The sequence below is a fragment of the Xiphophorus maculatus genome, chromosome 11, assembly GCF_002775205.1.
Source record: "Xiphophorus maculatus strain JP 163 A chromosome 11, X_maculatus-5.0-male, whole genome shotgun sequence".
NCBI classification, from domain to species: Eukaryota; Metazoa; Chordata; class Actinopteri; order Cyprinodontiformes; family Poeciliidae; genus Xiphophorus; species Xiphophorus maculatus.
In genome coordinates, this window is record NC_036453.1 from 15,685,671 (window position 1) to 15,700,137 (window position 14,467).

The 14,467-nt window shown below is 37.2% G+C and overlaps 1 protein-coding gene across 1 annotated transcript in view; it reads right to left on the reverse strand.

Moving 5' to 3' along the window:
* The window catches only part of LOC102219138 (opioid-binding protein/cell adhesion molecule-like), a 151,302-nt gene continuing 136,835 nt past the window's right edge, over positions 1 to 14,467 (reverse strand). The window contains exons 4-7 of the mRNA XM_005803528.2: positions 9,138 to 9,275; positions 5,598 to 5,718; positions 4,045 to 4,196; positions 1 to 3,064 (exon numbers count right to left, since the gene is read on the reverse strand). Of these exons, the coding sequence (XP_005803585.1) occupies positions 2,964 to 3,064; positions 4,045 to 4,196; positions 5,598 to 5,718; positions 9,138 to 9,275 (512 nt within the window). The 3' untranslated portion in view covers positions 1 to 2,963. The remainder of the gene's footprint in view (positions 3,065 to 4,044; positions 4,197 to 5,597; positions 5,719 to 9,137; positions 9,276 to 14,467) is intronic.

The following is a 14,467-nucleotide window of genomic DNA, read 5'->3' on the forward strand; positions in this document are numbered from 1 at the left end:
TTTGTTTTTTTCTTTTTTTAATCGGGATTTAAAATAAAGTGATTCAAGATTATTGACATCAATATTGGTCATGTTGCTCTATCTGGAATGGAAAGTATGACACAGACCCTTTAACCTTTGTTTGCAGAGGTCATATCTGCAAATGAAAACAACAAAACAAACAAACAAACAAACAAAAAAAAACAAACAAAAAAAACGGCTAAAGATAGATATCACATCCTGTGAAATACACTGACTGGCCAAAAAAAAATAAAAAAAAGGTGTCCTTTTGGAGGAGAAGTGCAGGGATGAATGTTTCAGCTTTCATCAAGTTAAACTTGATGCAGCAAGTCAAAGTCAAAGACCGGGACCAACTGGACTGGATCTGAGCGTAAAGAGTGGTTCAGGTACATTTACAAACAGATTGAATATAATAATGTGCTTTACAGACATTGGTCTATCTTACTGTCTCATCGATCTCGGTTACATAAAAAAAAATTATAACAATCTGGAAAAAGAAATTAAACCTTATTTTTTCTTCACGTTTTTTTTTTTTTTTTTTTTTTTTTGGCCAGACATTGTAGTCCGTAACTGACTGGTTCACGATCATCTTCACAAGCACGTAGGTGAGTAAAGTACAAAAACACTCCCATATACATCAGTCTCATCCAGGTTCCTTTGTCTTTAACACGATTCTTACTCATAGTTTTGCACGAGAGTGGAGTGAACGACAGGCGGGACGTCACGTTGGCAACCGCTTGTACTTCTCAGTCAGTGGGGAACTTAGTCAAATGGTTGACTGAAAATTTTCCCCTGAACGTCAGTCCGCCGGCCTCCGGTCCAGGAAAAACAGCTTCCACTGTAGATGTCGGGCACATCGGGTTAAAAGTACACATTCACAAAACATGAATGTCGCTTCATAGCAGCTACAGGGAACATTCATACGTGTTGACATTAGTGAGATGTTTTGCTCTATTATCGTTTTAAAGACTTAAATCAAAGAAATTCTTTAGCAAGCTTGGCAAAGAAATACTCACTGGGTGACTGGACAGACATTTCAAGTCTTCATTTTTTCTCTCTCTCTCTCATAGTTTTACATGACTGCTGCACGACAGCAGACATGTAACGTAGAATAAACAATAAATACAGGAAAAAGATGGAAGTTTGATGCAGATAGAAAGACGAGACAATAAGAAGCCGGGATGTCCCGATGCTACGCAGGTGTCCCAATCATAGTCCTGAATAATGACTCCGGAGATCCGGATGAAAGTCTGATGAAGCTTCTATGCCAGAACCTGATGCAGTGGCATGATTTACAGCCACTTTTGGAAAAACAGAGAAAAAGATATTCCTCCTCTTACAATGTTTTTAATGTTTGTATTTTTGTCATCGTTAAATGTTTGGGCTTTGCTCTACCCAGGACAGTCCATAATTTAGTTATTAGCCACTCCATCTCTTTAGTCGTTGTCATCTTGTTGGGTTCAGTTCTGCTTTTGCTTTAAGTCTTTCAGATGGTCTCATATTTCTCAAGCAGCCCCCTCCTCGACCCCCTCCGAAATTTATGGCGAGACAATTTGCTTCAAATTGCTTAATGTCAAACGTGTCCACCGTTCTGGTAGACCAAAATTTAAAACCAGGAATGTACTGAAGCACAGTAATGCAACTCGGCCTCACCGGAATCCTGATCAGAAACATCCCAGATTTTCAGTAATACTGATATGAATTGAGAGAAATGATTGCTTTAAGTGTGAACATTGCACATTTAAGTTTTACTTCCATTTCCCAGCAACAATAAATAAAATGTCAAAAAATAAACTATAAAAATAAATAGAATAAAGATTTAGTACAATTAATCTGTCACGCGTTTTCCCTTAAACGTCAAAAAAGATGGCTGTAAAATCTAAAGGTAAAGTCTGGTTTGCATAGAGGTCTAATGCTCAAAACAGAAGCACGAGGACCACTGTGGCAGTCTAAGAAGATATGGATTAAATAACCTCGGCTTGTTTAAAAATGGTTTGGGAACAACAGGTACAAATAACTGAAACGCTTATTAAGAACGCAAAATGTAAGAAGTCGTTAATTAAGCCTGACACAGTTCACAACGCTGTCAAACAGGCGTCGGCTCTGAGCCGACAGCGCGCAGACCGAACCGTCGTCCCTCCTGACGCTTTTGTTTTGAAGTAAAAATCACACCAGTGAGTCGCACGATTCGAAGTTCAGACTGTCGGTATGAACGTGCCTTGAAGCTGCTATGACTCTGTGATGATGAGGTGTTTCAAAAAAAATCTCAGAAATGAATGCCTTTCCATAGAGTGCAGGAGTTAACTGTTCACTTTGTACATTTTCTACACACACTATGATCAAGGTAAAAATGAGGATGCACTATGCTATAGGACTTTGCCTGAGAAATAATGGTGTATTCTGTAATATTCTCGACTGATCGCCTTGGAAGGACCAGCGTGTTTTCTGTTTTGCATACAACTGTAAAAAATACAGTGAAATTCAACAATCACATTGCATTATTTCCTTTTCTTTTTTCTCATTGACTTAAAAAAGCTTACTGGTACTGTACAGATATTGAACAGATGTCACACAATAATAGTATTAATCTGAATTTACACTTCAATATTGGGCAACAAACAGTCAACTATCAACAGTAACACACATTTTTTTCATTTTTTTCCCCCTATTTCACATACAAAAGAAGGTTTTTTTGGGGGGTTTGGGAGGACACAAGCTCTGTAGTTTTACCATCATCAAATTAGTGCATGTTTAAACTTTTCCCTTCTCTCCACAGTTGCCTGTCACTCTTGGTGAACCAACAGAGAACAGACTCCGATGTAAAGCCGAAAAGGAAATACGAAAGAAAGCAAAGAGTGTGAGCCAGTGGCATTCTTGGTTTCCTGTTCTTCTCATAGGACTAAATCGTCTGTTCTTGTTGTTCAGCGCTGCGAGAAGCTCGGAGTGGGGGGCCACGTTTCTCATCAGAACTTGAGCAGGTGGGATAAGGCTACAGTCAGCAGGAGGCAGAGGGAGCAGCGGCGGAACATGGGCGCTCCGTTTACATCATGCATTGCACCCGGACCTGCGGAAGAAGCAGAACGTTATTCCACGTCTGTCTGCAAATTTGTTTTATTCATTTTCAGTGTTGGCACTGCAGGAACTTTAGCGTCAGTTCACTTTTTGAGCAACACAAAGTAAGTGCTGCCCACCGTGGTTTATAGCACTGTTTTTTATATATTCTTTACCTTTGCTTTATGATGGAAGGTTTTTTTAAGCATGAGGAACAAACATATTTTAAATTGAACCCCCCCCCCCCCCAAAACAAAAACAATGTAGGACTAGGTTCCAAAAATATATTCTAAAAATTCACAAAAGTTGTTTTTTTAAACAAGCATTCTTTCTATTCCTAACATTCAGTGGATGTAATTTCGTTGATGATGGCTCTCAGATTTGACTCCACATTAAGTGGATCTGATTTACATATGATTTGTTAAATATACAACTCTAGACTCTGCATCCGAATGGCGACAACCCTTTGTCAAAAATAGTTTACCAGGTTAAATGCTTTCTGATCAAATGAGATCTGAGGATTTCTCAAACATGCATGAAAGAATGAAAGCGACACTCCAGGTGATTCCCTTTTTCTATGAAGGAATCACAAACCAAAATCTCCGATTTTCCTGTTTGACTAAAGCTTTATTTATTTTCCCAACAATGACATGTTGGGTTTCATGAAAATAATGAGCTTTGCAGGCTGTGCACAGGTGTCACCTGGGAATTTTCCACAAATCGAAATATAGCCCTTTTTTAGTATAAACGTAGATATTTTCCAGACAGTGTTTGACTTAAGAGAATAAAATACATTTCATTATTTTTATAAATTGTTTTAGGATTTATCAGCCTCCCTATTTTCTTTAAGGTCTTTTTCCTTCCATGCTGCAGGACAGTGTTGGATAACAATGCAGCTGATGAATAGTAAAGTAGACTAACATGCAGTGAGTTACATGAAGAACCAAGACCTTCTACAACATTTAGGACTTTTAAAAGTGTTTCTATACTCACCATAAAGAATTATACTGGCATTAGTGATTCCCATGGTGTTCATGGCGACACAGGTGTAGTTTCCATAGTCTTCTTCTGAGACATTGAAAAAGATGAGCAGTGACTGTTTTCCTTGAGTCTCTATCTTAAGACCGTTTATTCCATTGAGAAGCCTGTAAAATAAAGACAATCTATCAAAGTCCAGAACGATTGGGGTTCAGGCAATAATCAATAACCTGCGCTTTTCAATTCATCCTCATTCTGTTGGCTCAGATGTTTTATCACATTGGTAACATATACAATCAGCTTACAATAAAAATAAATCTGAAGAAATACACAATTCTTATTCTGTATCAAACATTTCTACAGTTGTTTGTAATATTTAGCATTTCATTTATAAAAGAAACCCTCCACTAATCTCTTTTTTTTTAAATATTTTTTTCTTAGCCATATTGCATCAACACTATGTTTGTCCTTCCATATGTAGAGCATTATTTGGTTCTGGTTGCTTTTTTTGTTTTTTTTAGGTGACTACTATTTGTTTGTAACAGGGATTTGATTGGTTTTTATTGATCCAATATTTCTCAAAAACCTGGTCCAGATTTCTGAGTTTGGTCCAATCAGGTAAAACATTACACTATTTACAGCTGGTGACCAGAGCAGGAAAAAAAAAATAAAAATTGAGGACAAAGACATGAAACGTTTTAAATTTGTGGCAATTCACAGGAGCTCTGGAAAGTGACTGGTACATGTATGTCATATATTTGTGCACTTTGTAATACCTGCTGGAATGTAACAGAAATGTTCAAATTTGTCACTCGGTGTTAAATAAGCACCAACAAATGGCAAAATGGCTGAAGAGCATTTTAAGTGTCAGTCTGGCTGAGTGACAACCGTTTCATTTTATGTTGCAGGTTTTTGTCATGAGAAAAAAAAAGGTCTTACTTTGTATTCTACATGACTTAAAGACAGTCCTTATCATTTTCATAGCAACAGAGGTCTACTTTCAGTTTTAGAAGTCAACAGTTTACGTGCCATGTAAATTAAACGTAATGGAATTCATTAAAATGCTGTAATTCTAGTCACCTTTTAGCCTAACGGCATTAATTTCTTTTTCAAGTTTTACCAAATTCTAACAGAAACAAACACTTCCATAAGTGCTAAACCATTAAATGTTCTAATACAACCCTTTGTCAAGAATAGCTTGGCGGGTTAAATGCTTTTCATAAATAAATTTTCTAATCTCTGACAAGTTCCTTTAGTAAAAGTTCCTGCATTTTGAATGAAACACGTACACAGCAAAAACCGGTAGCGGCTGCATTTTAATCCAGAGATTATTTATTCTTTCTTTTTACAAAAGATGACAAATGACAATCAGGATGCCATTTAGTAAATCCTCCTTTTCATATAATATGAATAAACATTGTATTAATTCACAGAGCCAAATGACATCCAATGAAAAGTGACCGAATCCTGTGCATAAAGCAATGGCGATGAAAAAATAAGAAAAAGAAAAGTGTTGTTCTTTTCAAAGCCGTTCTCACAGACACAGGAAGCAGAAAAGGTACACTCGCCTGCGGTCTTCTTTGTACCACTCAAAATCTGCCCTCGGAACGGCAGAGGCTTCGCACTGCAGGACGCCTCTTTGTCCGACCGGAGTGCCTGTACTCCTCGCCTTCGAAATGAAGGGAGGGTCTAAAAATGAAGCGGGGGGGAAAACAACAGCCATCAAACCCAATCAAAGCCGACAGAGTGAGCAGTAAATACATTTAAAAAATAATAACAAATTATATAAGTTCAGTTTTCCAAATGGAAACGTGAATAAATGTAAAATTACTATAAACTCAACTCTGATTGGTTGGTGGTAACTTACTTATTTTATTTTCGTTGCACAAAGAAACTTAAGTGAAATTGGCCATGAAATGTCATCGTAATTATTACTCTTCATGTTTTACGTAGCTTTTTCTTCTTTTTTTCCCCATGGCAACTAAAGGAAATTAATTGTACTAATCATTTCTAGCATTTTATTCCAATTAAATCATTCAGTGCTTTAATGCAGAGTTGAGAATAAACCTTAGGGAATCAGTGACAAAGTAGGAAGAGGACAAATAGAATGAGGAAGTCCACAGAGACTCGTACGTTCATTGCTAGAAACAATAAGAGTAGCAGCATCATCTCCGAAGCTGACGTCTTAGATTTAAGCCCAAACGAAAATGCACATACGTCACACTGAAGGGTAGATTTTCTACTAACCTACAGTTGAAGTTTCTTATATGAAACCAATGCAGCTTCGCCAGACTCCACACAAAAAGACCCCGGCTTAGAGAGAACCGCTGATCTTTATTTTCTCAGACCCAACTACTGCTCCACTTTTCAGACGCCTTATCTAACTGAAACCGACACAAACCTCCCAATAAAACACATAGTACACATAAGTTTATAACTCAGGAGAAAATCCCACTTGTTTGAAACGGAAGAATGCTTCCCTCATGAATAAAGATTTTTAATTTAACAAAGCCATGTGTAATTTATCATTTCAATTAATGATAAAAACTCAAAAAAAGAGAAAATGGTGGTTGGCTTTTTATGTTATTTACTTTACAATCAGACACAAGAAAGAAAGAAAATCTTTCTTTCCAGACTTTCAGCCTTGAGCTCAGATAAAAAAAAAAAAAAACCTTCTCAAACGTAAAATTTAACTTCAATTATTAATCGGTCAGGTTTATGTGACGTGGACGTTCCTTTGTTCGTATTGTTAACATTAGCTTTTAAAGCAGCCGTGATCCTCCTCACTCCGTCAATGCATTAATTATCCATCAGCAGTGGAAAGTTATATGTCGATCAAAGCAGAATCCTCTCTAGTCCAACGTCTGACGGATTTCTTTTTCTCTTTAGATGATGCTCTAAGATTTCCACCTGCTGATGCGAATGGGATAATTCTGCGCGTGTCAAACATGTGTTATGTTGAACCGAGTTCCACCTTGGAGAATTTTTTCTGTTTTTTTTGTTCACCAAAACACCTGATTTTGTGGAAATATCCCTGGATAATCTTCTCAGAAATACTTTTGCAATAATTACACAATTTCTTTTTTAATTTGCAAGTGACACAAATGTCTTATTCAACTCATCGTGAGCAACATCCTTGGCTATTACCGGGTGAGTTTCTGGTTTTTCTAAAAGACATTTATTCAATGAGGAAAAATCAAACCGTTACCATAAAAATGGCTCAAGTTGAAACAGAAATCCAATTTAAAACTTGTTCCGTATTGCGAGGCAAACTAGGTATCCTTCATGTTGCTGCCTGACATTAGTTGTCATGGCGATGAAGACAAACGGCTCAATTCAGAGATAATTAAAACAGTAAATATTCAATCAGGCAGCGTGGAATAGTTGTCTTGTTTGAGGTGACCTTGCTGAAATTCTCTGATAATAAAAAAATAATCATCTCTTTATTTCATTTCATCATTTCATAAAACAAATATGAAATTTGTTTTCATATTTGAAAGCAAATATGAAAACATCCAGTTTTAGTGCCCTTAAAACTGGATAAGGGTATGAAGCGGTGGTTTTTTTCGGGCAGCATTTGATTCTAAAAAACCTATTTTCTGAAAATGTTTTATGTAAAGCATGTAGGATAACATGGATAATCCATTGGATGCACCATGAGACTGTTTAGACGCTTCATATCATCACAAAACAAAGAAGGAAATGCATCTTGAGGGAGGAATTTGACAGAATTGTTCAACAATTCCATTATTACATTAAATGTGTGGTCTCCGCAAATCCATGTTTGCTGAGACCATGAAAACACTTCAATCAACAATCCATTTAGTGTTAAAATTAAACTATTTCCAGTGATCCGTTTGTCCATCTTCCACCTTGTCCTGAGCCTAAAACGTAAAGTTGTTCAAACGAAGCCTTTTTTCATTATTATTATTTCATAAGAAACACTTTTATGTTTTTAGATTTTGATTGTCAATGAAAGACGAAATAATACTTGGAGTTTAAAGCCATCAAAAGCTTCTGTTTTCCTCTATAATTGAAGGCATGGTATGTTCTTTGTGAAGCAGGCGGCATCTGTTTACAGTCCATTCTATTGAATTTCATATTACCGTACTGTAACATATTGTAACATTTTTTACAATTTCTTTTTTTTTTTTTACTTAATACATAAAGACGCTTAGTGATGTTGGAGAAAATCTTACCGTGATATTCAAAAACTCTCTACTGCCCTTGAAACAGGCTTTGCAGAAACCTGTTTCCAGTTTGTGTTGGTGCATCTTCACATCGGTTCCCCTTTGTTAAGCCTGGCACTTGAAACTGCCTTTGCATGTATTCATGTGTGAATGTTCCAGGATCAGGTTACCAAATACAGGTTAAATAATAAACCACCTCTTACCTTGCTTTAGCTAAATGTATCCAGCCACACAAAAAGCTGATTACTGTTACAGGTCGACGCACATCGACGGTGCCATAAAACACTGTCATCTTCTCCGAAGTAGTTTACACAAATATCTGGTCCGTCCAAAACACCGGTACTTCTAGAAACCTGTGTTATATCACAGCATTGAGTCTACGGAATAAACGCAAATATCGCTACACTCCGCTGCACTGATTCTGGAGTTCTTCTTCTGCTGTTGCACTGAATCGTCACTTGCGATAGAAAAACTTTCCCATCGGTGGGGAAATTTTAGTTTTGGGCACGAAGATAATTCTGTATGTCAACTGTAAAAGGAAGCATCTCGACAAAGCATTCCAAAGGTCAAACCTAAAACACAAGCAGAAGCCTAAAATACAAATAATTAGGACCACAAGTGCCAGAACTTAATAAGCTAATAAGGTCCAGAATTGAAATGTATTTCTTTTAATCAAAACTGTAGATGCATATATAGTACTAATTAAACTATCTTATATGTTAAACAAATAAAATATATATTAAGAAGTAGCTATTTATATTTGTAAGTGTGGACTTCCTGCGTCAGAAGCATTCTGTTTGTTCCTCTTTTTGCAAGGAAATGATGTGCAACCAAAACAGCTCCAAACATCCTGAGCCCCCGATGTCGTCTGAAAGCCGAGAGCCATTCTGACCATGAATACGGCAGCTTGGTGCTTACAGTTGACTGTGACTTGCACTCTCCTGATGTCAGAGCTGGAGATGTCGTTCGAGGCGATGCACTCGTATATTCCCGACTGCTCTTTGGTGATGGAGATCAGCTCCAAATGTTCCCCCTCTGTCACAAATTTATGGCCACCTGCACAGAGTAGAGAAAACGGGAGGCATGGGCATTTCGTCTTCTGGCAACACTCACTGGTTTCAATGGAGAACGCATTACCTTCATATTTTATTTTTTTACAAGCCTGATGAATATTAAACAAAATGTTACATATTATTTATATTTGCAATGTTTGATATTACATTTATATATTAATCCATATTTCAATATTACATAGGAATGTCCAAATTACAATTCATATACACACTCTACATGTGGCGGTAAAAAAATCAATGTTAGTCAGAAAAACTGTTTACTACACCTTAGGAGGATTGAGCAATAACCTCCCAAGATAGGACATTTTTACTTTCAAAGTAATTAGTGAAATATATAAAGTCTAAGAAAAGAGCACCCAAAAAAGTAAAGGCAGCCATGTTTTCTGAGGTGATCACAGATGGCAAGGTTTCTCTCTGGTCCGGACAGATTGGTTCACATACTGTGCACATATAAAGTCACGGCGACAGATGTTTTATTTTTCCAGTGTGTTGAATTACAGCAAATGTATATTTCTGATCTTTTGCTGCTTAATAAATTAAAAGGAATTTGTTTTTTGCTTGGCCAGACCCTTCTTTAGAGACACAGACTGTAATCGCACAAAGACACAACAAAGAGTTTGGCCACAAAATGTCGCAGGCTACTGGAGAAAGAAATACTGAAAAGATGTAAGTGGGCCTATATATATATATATATATATAGTGTATATATATATATATATATATATATATATATATATATATATATATATATATGTATATATATATATATATATATATATATATATATATATATATATATATATATATATATATATATATATATACTTTTGACCTTTGGTGCTGCTGCACTTGCATCACATAGTGACAAACTTGGTCAAGGTTCTGAGAGTGAGGAAGCTGCAGAGTTTGATGTTTTCCTACATGTCAGACATCCTCAGGGCCTGATCTGCTAAAGGTTTGCGTGCATAAAAACAGACACAAACTTGATATCAAGTGCAAACCTGATCTGCAAACAACACATACGCAAACGGGTCTGTGTGGCAAAACGAGAAGAATCACAGGCGCAATAAATTTAGCATCGCGTAGGTTTAGAACCAGACTGCTAGAGGCAGTTTTTGCAACTATATCTAATACTTTTGAAAAGTACGTGTAAAACTGGTATTTGTATGTATTTGGTTACTGTGGCGACCAGGAGGCGTAGATACATTGACTTCATTGCTTGTCCAATAGTTGGAAGATTTAAAGGATGCAAAATAAAATAAATAAAAAAAACAAATTTTGAGCTGCAAGATTACTGAATAATTCATCACTTTATGGCAGCACACTGCTGCGTCTTGATGCTCTGCGGGAGCGCATCTATTTTGCCCAGAAAAGGTGATGCAGATTATATTTATCAGCATGTTACACAAAGATCTTGGCTGGTGGTGTGGCACATGCCAGATCACATATTGAGTAAAATGGGTGGGTGTCAAAACACCCACGTCCACCATCGGATGCCCATATAAGACCTTAAAAAAAAAAATCAAGCTAGCAGGAATGGAGCCAAAGGAGGCCTCTGCGTGCGACAGCTCATCAGTTTTGTTCTATTTTGAAGCGAGGATTTACCCTTGGCTGAAGTTCAGTGATCTGTTCTGACTCAGCGGACATCACTGCAACCCGTTTTTGTGTTACTAGAAAGAAAAAAAAAAGTCTGTCCCATACCAACAATGTTAGTCCCAACATTACCTTAAATTCCCCGGCTGGTTTTCTGTACAAACTACATTAATGAATATTGCATTACCTTGAGGCTGGTTAGCAGGGGAGACATTGACTTGTAATTTGCAGCTTCCTGTCCGCACTACAATAAAAGACTGTTTCACAGTTTGCTTTTTTTAAGTAACATAAACAGGATTTTAGCAAGTCTAAATCTAAAATACTTAGAAATATTCTAATGAGCAATTCTTAGGCTATTGACCCAAATTTCTTATTTTATTTAATTATTATTATTATTATTATTATTTTTTTTTTGCCTCTTTTCCCCCAGAAAATCTAATATGTGCCACTTCCATGTGTGGTACAAGTTTGGATGCGTATCCGATCACTTTTAATTTTACTCTAAAGAGTCACGTCGCACTTCAACCGACTTTTGCGTCGCTGACGTGAATCGTGCATCACATTCCTTCACCAGAACAACCCGGACACTGTGAATAAAAAGATGGAATCAACGGCTGACGTTTCTAATGATGAAATTACAAAAGAAGTCTGTGTCAATGAAGCGCATCACTATCACACCACTTGTACTTTGACTGCACATCCAAACAGACTTCTCTACAGTCAATGCAGCAAAAGGCCATCGCAATTAGGTTGTGCTTTCTTTTTCTTTCCTCGCTTCGTCTTGCTACGATCTCGTGATGATATTGTCAGCTCCCACTGCTCTGTATCTTTATTATCGATCCATAGACAATAGATTGATTTGTCTTTGGATCCCTCTGTAGTACATTATTACATCCTTTAGAGGCCTCTGTGTGAACCTCCGTTCACAGATAAGCCTGACTGCCGTCACATTTGTTTAGCATTATGAATGGTTACACACACAAAAAATGGGATTTTAGCCAAATAATAATAACAAAGATACTGGGACTGAGCATCGCAGATTGTAGCCTAAGTTATTGTTCAAACCTTGTTTTGTTTCTTGAGCAGAATGTGTTGCTGGATCCCCAGTAAAAATGTTATTTAGGGTTGGAATGGTGGTTAAAAATGGCCGGTGGTAGCAAAGACCTGGGCTAATTTATTTTCACATAGCCCTTCCTTACATTAGTCCTGTCTGTCTTACTAGCAGTGCTTACTAGACTGAATGACTTAGGCAGAATAAAACCGTTAGGCATAGCTCACTTGACGCAAAATAAGGCGGAGCAAACAGAAATAAAATCCAGTTCTCACCAGCGGCTATGAAAGTTTTTTAAAACTCTCGTTTAAAAACATCTCCTTCACATCTCTCGTCTCTCTAGGAATTAGTTTGACTCTTGGGCGAGAGCTGCTTTATGATCCGTTCTGGAGCTGCACTTTCACAGCACTTCTGTGCAAAAGTGTTTTATTATGACATAAATGTAGATTTTTTTTAATTTTAAATTTTTTTGTGCTAGGCGAGAAAATAGATAGGCGATCTAATCCAAATCAACTGAAATATCAATCAAGCAATATTTCAATATCACCATAATGTGCAGACGTTACTGCAGCCGGCTGGGGATTCACTGCAAAGGCTGTGGGCAGGGGGATAATCAGCTTGTTGCACAGAACCTGGGGATCTGCTAGCAGTTAATTGAACATTTTCATCACGGACAACTAGATTAGGTAGAAGGAAGCTGCTGAGTTAGTGGACTTATCATGTAGCAGCCAAAGATCGAGAGAATTGTGCCGACAATAATGTAATTTACTCACTAAATTTGTGGGAGATTTGATTATTTATGTCTGAATTCAAACACTGTGGTTCTCCGTCAAGATTTAAGGCTGCAAAACCGTTTCAATATCAGCGTCAATTTAGAACATGAAGTTGTTTGTTTCTTTTCTTTTTTTTAATTTGGAAAACAAGTGCGACCCGTTTCCGTTTTAGCGCCGAAAGCTGAGTGAGTGCTCAGAGCCTGTTGCTGCCGCTGGGTTTTTGTCCCAGTGAGTACGTTCGTCTCGGCTCTCATCAGATTCCCATTAAGCCCGCCGCAGATCATTCATTTGGAGATGAGCGAACATGCGTGCGCGTGCGTACGGCCTTTATGGAAGAATAATCAGTCACATCTCGGTATTCAAATAGCAATCTGAAGGGAGCACAGGTGGAAATAGCTCGGACAATAGTCTGTTTATTCCAGCTGAGAAACCTGATGACTGCAAAACCAGAACGCCGAAGCGCTCTAAAAGCTGCGAAAATAACGACCTCAGAATAAATATTAGGATATAAATGTCAATCTAACTTACCGTGGAGAATACAATTAAAGAGTGAGTCATGAAAATCACATAGTACTTGCAGTGAAGAAAAGCAAAAAAAAAAACAAAAAAAAAAAACAATCATCATCATTATCGACTGCCTTGTGGAATGATCTGTGGCCAAATCTTTTGTGCAACATTAGCGTCCATACAGCGTGACTCGATGACTAATGAGAGACACGTTAAAGGGCCAGGCAGTGGCCGACACAAATGTGCAACTAGAAACACTTCATACAAAACCTCAGCAGTAGAAACCATTAGTCTGGTGCTCAGACGCTGAACACAAAGGCTTCAGCTGAGAAATTAGTCCAGAACAATTTACGGTTTTACAGTAGAAAAGAACAGAAGACCAGGAGCTGGTGGGGGGGGGGGGGGCGACAAAAAGGTTAGAAAATGACTTACAAAGCACATAATAGAACATGGTATTTGCTAACCTTGGAGATGTTTTTTTTTTTTTTTTACAAACCCCAAAACAGATATGAATTTGTTTCATGTGGTCTGTAAAAAAAAAAAAAAAAACAGCCAGTGCATTGGCTGCATTTCTGAAATGGTTTATTGGGAAATATTCAGATAAATCTAGATCTAACATGTTGCATCAGAGTTCTGATGCTCTCTAGATGGTTCTTCTATAACAAGTGTATTTCAGCAGCCTCAGCATTACCTTTTACTCTCTATACTGTAGAAAGTACTCCTGGGTTATTGCTTTTCTTTCGTTTCTGCATTTCACATGCTTTGTATTGTTGATGCAATTACTGTTGTTAACTGAACTGTGTCACTTTAGATATATATATATATATATATATATATATATATATATATATATATATATTTTTTTTTTTTTACCTTCGTTTCATAGAAAGTAAGCAGTGTCACATTCACACACAGAGCCAAAGGAGGAGACGCTGCTGCCATCACCTGTGTGGATTCTCCTTGCCTTTTATTTAAATTGCAAGTATATTTTTTTGTATTTCTCAGTTTTTCTCTCAGCTGTTCCTCCTGAATCTGACTCTGCTTGAGGTTTCATCTTGTTAGAGGTTGTTGTTCCTCTGCAGGCCTGCTCAGGATAAGAGATTCCTGTAGTGCCAGCAACTAAAGGTTGCATTTCTTTATATGTTGGCATTTTATGATAAATTCAATCTGACTAAGTTATTGGATCAACTGTACTGGAGTAGCCTGTAAATAACTGAACCTAAATTTGGAGTACAGTATACTTAGTACCTA